We start from the raw sequence: 9,168 nt of genomic DNA on the forward strand, positions 1-9,168 counted from the left end.
GTATGGATTCCCCCACAATAAAGATGTATTGAGAATTAGACACGTTAGTTCGGCATCACCTCCTCCAAACGACTGAGTCTATAAATAAAGCAGCATCTCGTTCGAGCTACGCACGCAATTAGCGAAAGTACTTACCACAGCGACAGGGCTCCTGAAAATGAGGGAAATTCTTCATCTGCCAGCAGCACCGCCGAGTATATTTATAATTGCTCAGTGCGTTTTGTGTGAGTAAACGAACCAGAAGCCAAAATCACTACCTGAATAGTTTTCTCGCCAAGCAACCAACACGTAATCGATGCAAGACTTCGGCGAAAATATTCAGCAGGTTCACAATGATAAGTTGGGCAGGTGATTTGAGCTGAGCTCCTCCTCTGAAACGGAGTAGTTAACTTTACCTCTGCTTTAGGCACCTGGTGGCGGGCATGAGTATCGAACCGGGAGACACCCTGCTGGAGGAGCGGCCTCTGTTGGTGGCTCCCCACTGGGAGTGCCACCAGTTGAAGTGCGCCCAGTGCCTCCAGGAATCCTATGTGATATGCCGGCGGTGTCAGGTGTTTCCGCTCTGCATGGACTGCAGCCAGCACGACGACTTTGAGTGCGAGTTCTTCATCAGCGGAGCAGGGAAAGCCATCTGCAAGGACATTCTCGTCAAGAACTTTGGGATATGTGGACTGCTGAAGCTGCTCCTCTTGCTGGAGAACCCCGAAACAAAAGTCGATTGCGAAATGCTGATGAAGACACCATTAAATCTGGAGGACTATCGCGATGGGGAAGGAATGTGGCAGGAGCACGAGGAGCTGGTGGTGCGTCCGCTGATGGAAAGTGGCCTGCTGGGTGTTCTTCCCACCCAGCAGTTGAGCTCGGATGTTTTACATGCCCACTGCATTCGCATCGACAGCAATTCCTTTGAGGTGACCGCACGAGATGGCGACACCCTCAAGGGAGTTTTCGTTTGTGGAGCCAGTTTGCCCCACCACTGCGTGCCCAACACGGTGGTGGCCCTGGACGAGCAGTTCAACATGAAGCTGTATGCGGCTGTTCCCCTGCAGCCGGGTGACATTATCTACAACTCCTACACGAATCCCCTGATGGGCACCAGCCAGAGGCAACATCAACTCCGTTTGAGTCGGAGGTTGGAGTGCACCTGCTCGCGCTGTCGGGACCCCACTGAGATGGGCACCCACATGAGCAGCATGAGGTGCAGGGAGTGCGACGGATTCTCTGTTTGCGAGATAGATCAAAATGGGAGACTGGGAGATTGGCGTTGCCCGGACTGCAAGGCCCTGCTCACCGCTGCCGAGGTCCACGAACTGCAGGCGGAGGTGGGATCAGCTTTGGTTGAGGCCAGGGGTGACCTGAACGTCTACGAAGCTTTGCTAACCCAGTTCGGGCCCATGCTCCATCCCAATCACTTCATGCTGCTGGACATCAAGCAGAACATCGCCAGCATTCTGAGAGCAGCCGTCTTGATGAACTCCATGGAGCAGCCTTGCAAAAAGCTCCTGGCTCGCCGGGTTGAGCTCTGCTCCGATCTGCTGCCCGTCTGTCGAGCGGTGGTTCCGGGAATCTCCAAACTCTATGCCATTGGCCTGTTTGAGTACCTAGTGGCCTTGGTGGAGCTGGTGGAACTGCAGTTTGCAGAAAGTGATTTGGATAAAAAGGAATATGTGGTGAGTAATTTCGATCGAGTGAGTCCACTCAGATTTATCCCCTTTACATAAAAAAAACAACTTTGAATTACACCTTCTATTTAAGGCCCATTTGAAAACCGCCAGTTTGGTGGCCAAGGAAGCGATGGACCTACTCCGCTTCGAGCCGGAAAACTCAGCTGAGGGCTACCTTTCCGACCGAATTTCCATGGAGCTGGAGCGCATCGAGTCCGACTTGAAGAAGTACGGCAGGTAGTATCCCAGCATCCCAGGCTTTTGGTTGATTGTTGAATGCGCCTCGCAGAACTGCTGCGTCGATTTTAAATTTAAAATAAATTAGATTAGTCGAATGGAAGCGATGCGTTCCCTTCTGTTGCTGCCACTTTTACATTGTGTGCCGGCGACATGGTTCAACGTTTGGCTGGGTGGGGGAATCATTGACCAAGAAATAAATAAAGAATTGTCGTTCAATTAAAAATAAGTTGCCAGCTTGTCGCTGGTCGTGTTGTCAGTATGCCAAAGGTAGCCAAAGGGAACGGGAATAGAGAATGGCCGCAGTAACCGACGATTTTGCCAAGAAGTGCGAGTTGAGGCAAAATGATACGCTGGGCAGGTGGGTTTTCCTAAAAGCCCTTCAGATTAATTCTTCATCAATTTATTTAAAGATTTGTGGTTGCCCTGTGCAACCTCCGAGCTGGCGAGACCGTCCTGCTGGAGCAGCCCATCGTGGTATTGCCTTTGATGGGCCATCGTCGCTGCTCCAAGTGCTTTAATCTGACCCAGAGTTTTTGCAAGTAGGTGAAGTCAACAGTGGTCTCCTCTCCCATTCTTATGTAAACTCTTTAGGAAGTGTCGACTTTTGGCTCTGTGCGGGGATTGCTCGGAACACGATGAACGCAACTGCCGGAGGCTTGCCGAGATGCAACTTTCAGAGGAGCAGGTGGATCTCCTTCAGAGAAAGGAGCATACCGAAATTCAGCCGGCCCTAAAATGTCTGCTTTTGAGGGAGCACAGCGAAACACGACCCGTGTACGAGGAATTGATCCAAATGGACAGCAAAACAGCGGCTAGAAAAGGCACAGACATTTGGAAAAATTACCAGGAGCATGCGTTTGCTCCTCTGGAGAAGTCTGGAGTGCTGAAACAACTGCACGGAGAGACGGATGAGGAACTTGTGCAGGGGCTACTGGGTGTACTGGATATAAATGCCTTCGAGATAAGGGCTCCGGAACCGGGAGGCTCAATGCGGGGACTGTACCGCAGGGCGGGGCTCTTCGCGCACAGCTGCTTGCCCAATTTGGTGACCGCCATCGATGACGAGCGGCGGATAAAGGTCTACGCCAATAGGTTTATTGCCGCCGGAGAGATCCTCTACACTTGCTACACCAACCAGCTCCTGGGCAACGAGGAGCGTCGTCAAGTCCTTAAGGAGGGCAAGTGCTTCGACTGTGCCTGTCCGCGATGCCAGGACCCCACCGAGCTGGGCACACACATGAGCAGCTTCATCTGCAGTCATTGCTCCTGTACGGGCGGCTATATAATTCGACAGCCGGAGACGGGAATATGGCTATGCCTCCTTAACCCGGAGCACACACTGAAACAGGAGTTCGTGTCGAACATGTTGGAGCGGGCTAAGGAGGAAATATTTCATGCCAGGGAAGATATTTACCGGCTGGAGCTTCTGCTGGCAAAGTTAAGCCGGTTGCTCCATCGCAATCACTATCTTATGCTGGACTTGAAGCAAAACATAGCCTCCATTTTGCGACAGATCCTGCAGAACATAACCCACCGACCAAATAGGAAGGTGTACGAAAGGAAGATTCGTTTGTGCCAGGAGATACTGTTGGTTTTGAAGGTCGTGGCCCCGGGAATTTCGAGATTAAAGGCCATCGCTCTTTACGAATTGGCCAACACACAGGCGGAGCTGGCCAGAAAGCTGTTCAGCGAACAGGAGCATAGTGCCAATGATCTACTGGTGGGTTGGGTCATAATCCTCCCCAAATAACATCTTTTAAAATCTCGTATTTTAGGCGGAGCTGGGACAAGTCGAAGTTATGATGCGGGAATCGCTGCGAATGCTTCTCTTTGAGCCGCTGGCCACTCCAGAGGGTCAACTATCGCGAACCATGCTTCGGGAGCTGAAAGAACTGCAGGATGATATCAAAAATATCCAAGAGTCTAATGATGACGTAAATCAGTAAAATATAATCCCTTGGCAGCTCAACTTAATACTATGAAAATAAAAAAACTACGCATTAAATCAAATACGTTGTACTCTCAATTTTTTGAATTCGATAACCGATGGTGGCCAACCGGTAAGCACTAATCGAACAACCGCAAGTTTAGTAACTTCATAGAATTTCCTGTTTTTCAACACTAGTATATGTATTTGTGTTGTTATTTCTGTTTTTCTTTTTTATTATTAAACAATAGAAGCTCATCTAGACAAAAGAGTTACCCGTGAATTTTTTGGACGAATAAATATAAAATTAAGACAAAGAGGCAATGAACCAATTGGTAGAGGTGCGAACAGCTGATGTCTGATATTACAGATGGGGATACTTCCCGGACAAGGGAGTAAACAACCCTCTAAAGGGAAAAAGCGAGGGTGTTTCGAAAGTTGCTGCTCAGTTGCGATTTGCATGTGCTCCCGTGGAGATAAGCTGCTCCTCATCTCCGCTCAATAATTTTCCGACTGCAGAAAAAAACCCAATCGCGGAGCAACAACAAATGCTGGAATATAGACACCACTAGCCGTGCCTCCGCAGCGCCGCCGCCAAGTGCAAATGCCGTGATGTCTCGGACGTTGTGAAATAAAAAAGCACTTGCCACTCTACATCGACATTCGTCATCCGAAAGCGTAGGAATCCCCTACAGGATTTGGGATGGCTCTCGCCAGTGCCGCCGCCGCCCTTTTGAAGGGATCGCAAACGCCACTGCAGCAGCTCCTGGAGGATATCAACTTCCAGCGCACTAAGGAGATGCGGCAGTTGCTCAAGGACGGTGGGTTTTCCTTTAATTTGGAGCACCGATTTTCTCCTTTCATTGCGGGGAAAAATTTGTCTACATTTGCACTTTATCGATTTGTCACAACCCCCAAGGATGTGTGTGTGCTTGCGCCTGTGTGCGTGCCTTTTCCGCCCCACTTTTGGGCAACCTCTTTGTTTTCTTTTACATAAGCGGCTTTTACTTTTATCGGGCTAAATGGCAGGATGGGGAAACCGCAAACAGCTGTCCACCTGTCGAGCAACTTCAGCATCCCCCAGTTTGCACGAATCCTCGAGGGTTTACTTTTAAAAGAGGAAAGAAAGAGGACCTGCCCTAGAAACCTACTAACGATTTTTGACAAGGATAACGCGATTATTGTTTTTAACGTTAACAAATAAGGGAAATTGTAAGGATTTTTGTATGTAGATAAATACTTCAAAAATTCTAAGTAAAAAACTTGGTTTTACTTAAGCACCATTTTAAGTTTGTGAATTTTAGAAACATTTTTAGTGACCGGCTTATTTTTATTTATTTTCTAGATGGCGGTTTTGTGGTCCTTCAAGGGACCACCTACTGGACGGACCTGTTCGTGCGGCACTTCCTCTTCCAGACAGAGCCCGTGCACAGCATCGACTCGGATGATTTGCTCTTCTTTGTGCGCAAGAAGCACGTGAAGAGCTCCTCACGCCACATGCCAAAATTTGAGGTAAACACATAGATCTGCCACCGCTGTTGCCAATTACTCTAAATAACAATTTCTTCCCGATAGACTGAAGTGGAGGTATTCCGCAAGGACTCGCGCAAACTGCCCATCGGCGATCCCGATGTGGACTGGGAGGAAACGGTCTATCTCAACATGGTCATCCATCAGTTCGATTACACACTGACACTGGCCATTTGTACCAGAACCTCGCCCAAGGAGCTCCAGGTGCTGAGACGGCACTCGCAGAGGGTCTACGCCAGTCCCAGTCGACGAAAGATGGACACCAAGGGCGAGGGCGAGGAGATCACGTATCCGCACATCTGCTTCATGGTCGACAACTTCGACGAGGTGTTCAGCGATATTTTGGTGCGCGACGGGGAGATGGTGTGCGTGGAGCTGGTGGCCAACGACAAGGATGGAGCCGTTCAGGGGGTGATCTTCCTGGGATCCATACGCTACGATGCCCTGAAGAAGGTCTACGATGCCAGGGTAGGCTACATTCTAAATAACACTACCAATATTTTACCATATCCCTGCTGTTTTTTTTAGCAATCCAGTCTGAGCTCCAAGGTGGCGCAGCGCATGTCATTCGGCCTTTTTAGTAGTGGCGCCGGCGTGCAAACGCGCTGTGAGTTTGTCCGGATGAAGGGACCACAGGGGAAGGGCCATGCCGAGATGGCGGTGACCAAGCCAAAGGGTTCCGGAGTGGAGACGCCCACCAGTGAGCCGGGATTTTGCGCCACCGACATGTGGGACGAGTGGGAAGAGGAGAACGACGACTACTGCACTTACCGACATCAGCGACGGCTCAGCGATCCCAGCGCCAACCTGAACAACTTCTCGCGCTACGGCTGGCGCACCAAGAACTCGAGTAACCAAGACATGGTCGGCAGCGGCACGAGTCCCAACGTGGGAGCCAAGGCGCGCTCGGAGAACGAGGGACTGGACTCGCTGGCCAGCGAGGTGTCCGAAATCGAGGCGGGTGATCTGCGCGATGGTCAGTTTAAATCACCATTCAATTATCCTAGTTTCCTCTTTATTTGAGCATCCTTTAGTTGCATGAGATTGTAAATTTACCATTGCTTGTAGTTGTTATCGTAGTTAATGCCGCTTTTTCCGCTTGCTCCTTTCATTTCCGTTCATATTCCTTCTGAGTTACTTCTCGTAATGTGTTGTGGTTCCATTGATTTTCCTTTACAACTTCCAACTATCAAATTTATATATATACTTTATATGTGCCCCCTAAAGAACGACTCCAGAGTATATATATAAAGAGAACACCAGACATTGCCGAGAAAGCAGGACAAATAATACACTAAGGACATCAGAAATTGTATTCCGTTTTGCTTTTGTTTTGACACTGGATGTGGGTCGAAGGGGAGAATCGTTCATCACTTCCCGAAATACCATCCTTCCTCCTTCCGAATCCTTTTAGAGATTATGTTTTGCGTGGTGGTGGCTTGATTGTTCCTTCATTCATTAGACATCCATTTGCCTATCCTTCATCGATCGATCCCATAGAATTTTGTGTTTTCCTATTCTGGTTTATTGTTTTCACTGCTTTCTGTTGCCAATTACCGATTAAGTTGCTTGGGCCGATCCTCGGTTATACATGTGTGTCGATGTATATGCTTTTAAAACGGGAAAACCGATCTATATCTACTTGTAGATCAGCAACGTCCTGCTTTCTCGGCCTCCGCGGCAAAACTGCACCCAAATCCGAACTGTGAGACCCACAAACTCGCGGCTGGTGACCAAGAAACGTTGCCCCCAGAATCTCTAAGCGAGAGCATCTCCGCCGCTCCAGCGGCAGCTGCTGTTCCGGCTGTGACCCCGCCTCCGTTGAGTGCTGCGGTGGAAGTCACAGTCGCCGGCGATAGCAACGGAGCAGGACAAAGCGCATCCACGGGCTGCAACTGCTTCGGCGGCAAGAAGTGCAAGAAGCGCTGGGCGTCGGCCAAGAACACGGACACCCCGGAGATGTCCGAGGTGTACTGCCCCAGCTGCGAGGATCCGTCCAACGAGTCGCCCGCCTGTCTGGCCAAGATGCCCGACAAGCGGCCCACCCGTCTCAAGCCCAAGACCAGCATTCTGAGCGTGGAGAGCGAGCTGCTGGTGGGCAAACGAAACAGTTTCAGGCTTCCATCGGACACCAAGCGCAAGCAGCAGGGCGGAAGCATCACCAGGAGCGCCTCCTTGAGCGCCGCTGATCGCAGGACCAGCCTTCCGGTGTCCACCAAAAAGATCATACCCCCAAGACTGCGCACGGCCAGGGCCAAGGATCAGGAGAAGGACAAAGATAAGGATAAGGACAAAAATAAGGAGAACGACAAGAAGTCCTCGAATCAGAAGGTCAACGGCTCAGCGTCAAACTTTCTAGCCAAGATGTCACCAAAGCGACTTAGAAACGGCAAGGATAAGGAAAAGGAAAGCGACAAGGAGAAGGAAAAGGACAAGGGCAATTCGAGCGCTGCAACCAAAAACAAATCTGTCGATAATAACAACACAAAGCCAGAGGCCTCCAAAACTGAGGAGTACGAAATCGCCGATGATGCTACCTCCCTGAATGGCAGTGAATCGGAAGGAGCCGGAGCCGCTAAGATGGCCATTTTGAGTGAAAGTGAAAGCAAGCTTATGATCAGTGTCCGTGGTCGTGAGGAGCTGCCGGTGGTGGAGTCCCCCAAGACCCCAATATCTCAAAAACTCTTTGAGAAGTGCGTCCGGCTGCCAGTGGAAGTGGAGAACCATCCACTGCAGCCAAACGAGAACAACGAGTACGAGGAGACACATGCGAGCAAGGTGATTTCGCCCACGGAACTAACGCCCATGCTGGATGTGGCCAATGGTAATCAGGAGGCCACGAGTGCCACGCTCCCGCGGACAGCCAAGCAGGCCCATGTCAGCAAGATGCTTCATTTGGTGCCCAAGCGCCGAACTCCCGATGGCACCACCATCTACTACTGGTGTGACGTGCCCAAGAAGGCACTTAAAGGTTGTTCCCTGGGACTTTCTATTACATTACTTGTTTTACAATGCATGTTTTTGGCTTCTTATGCTTACGATAAATCATTACTGACCTTGTGTGACCTCTTTACTTTTAGAACTCGACGACGGCGCCTACAACCCCCTGTGGACCAGTCGAGGCTTCACGCAATCCTTTCATTTCTGGAAGGAGAACAGAAGACAGCAGTCGACGCCGCTCAATGCATTCCTCACCTATGTGACACTGCCCTGGTGGAGCATTGCAAAGGGTAAACAACTCTGAGATCCCTTAATTATAGCATATACTTATCGAAAACTCATTTACAGATCTCTTGGATCACCGGGAAACGCCTATTCTGACCTTTTAGTATTAACTTAATTTGCAATTGTGATTAATGCCCCTATGCTTTATAGTCCTCACATGTACTCCCATACTAACCGATCGAATGCCAACAGTGTGATCAGTCCTAGTTTGATTAATCAGTATATTTGCTTTGTTCTCGACCAACGTTGAGTTTCCTAAAGCGGATCCTCGTGGATCAAACTACTTGGTGAGCGCAGAGCCAACCTACAAATTTATAAACTACGAACTACGATAGTGAATACTGTTACCGAAGATATGGAAATATATAATTGTAATATTATTTGTAAATTGTACGGCAACATTTATACCACGAAATATAAACCAAATAGAAAAGGAAGTGTGAAAGGAGACAAATCAATCAAGGAGCGTATGGATTGGGAAAGTCAAGACCACCTCGCGAGCAGTGTTTGTAATCAGAGTGTCGGAGAGCATCCGGCAACGGGTCGGCGGCGTTCGTCTTGAAGATAGCTCTATCGCCAGTC

General features: G+C 49.5%; 3 protein-coding genes across 4 annotated transcripts; all 3 read left to right on the forward strand.

The window, feature by feature from the left end:
* Nucleotides 1-93: 93 nt before the first annotated feature.
* Nucleotides 94-2,130, forward strand: LOC108093794 (SET domain-containing protein SmydA-8). Its single transcript, XM_017194078.1, has 3 exons — nt 94-348; nt 407-1,670; nt 1,756-2,130. Exons 1-3 carry the CDS (start codon nt 296-298, stop codon nt 1,903-1,905), a joined length of 1,467 nt encoding a protein of 488 aa, XP_017049567.1. The 5' UTR covers nt 94-295; the 3' UTR covers nt 1,906-2,130.
* A 55-nt stretch (nt 2,131-2,185) lies between these two features.
* On the forward strand, nt 2,186-3,903 carry LOC108093680 (SET domain-containing protein SmydA-8). Its single transcript, XM_017193857.1, has 4 exons — nt 2,186-2,262; nt 2,315-2,443; nt 2,496-3,624; nt 3,680-3,903. The coding sequence occupies exons 1-4, from the start codon at nt 2,198-2,200 to the stop codon at nt 3,848-3,850; spliced, it is 1,494 nt and encodes a 497-aa protein (XP_017049346.1). The 5' UTR covers nt 2,186-2,197; the 3' UTR covers nt 3,851-3,903.
* A 139-nt stretch (nt 3,904-4,042) lies between these two features.
* Nucleotides 4,043-9,023, forward strand: LOC108093707 (uncharacterized protein KIAA0930 homolog). 2 transcript variants are annotated; one of them, XM_017193903.1, is made up of 7 exons: nt 4,043-4,652; nt 5,177-5,343; nt 5,407-5,829; nt 5,890-6,337; nt 7,010-8,332; nt 8,442-8,591; nt 8,650-9,023. In XM_017193903.1, exons 1-7 carry the CDS (start codon nt 4,535-4,537, stop codon nt 8,688-8,690), a joined length of 2,670 nt encoding a protein of 889 aa, XP_017049392.1. In that variant the 5' UTR covers nt 4,043-4,534; the 3' UTR covers nt 8,691-9,023. The 2 variants fall into 2 exon arrangements, with proteins under 2 accessions (XP_017049392.1, XP_017049393.1); XM_017193904.1 differs by lacking the exon at nt 7,010-8,332.
* The last annotated feature ends 145 nt before the right edge of the window (nt 9,024-9,168 follow it).

This window comes from Drosophila ficusphila, unplaced genomic scaffold, assembly GCF_018152265.1.
Source record: "Drosophila ficusphila isolate 14025-0441.05 unplaced genomic scaffold, ASM1815226v1 contig_414, whole genome shotgun sequence".
Taxonomy (NCBI): Eukaryota; Metazoa; Arthropoda; class Insecta; order Diptera; family Drosophilidae; genus Drosophila; species Drosophila ficusphila.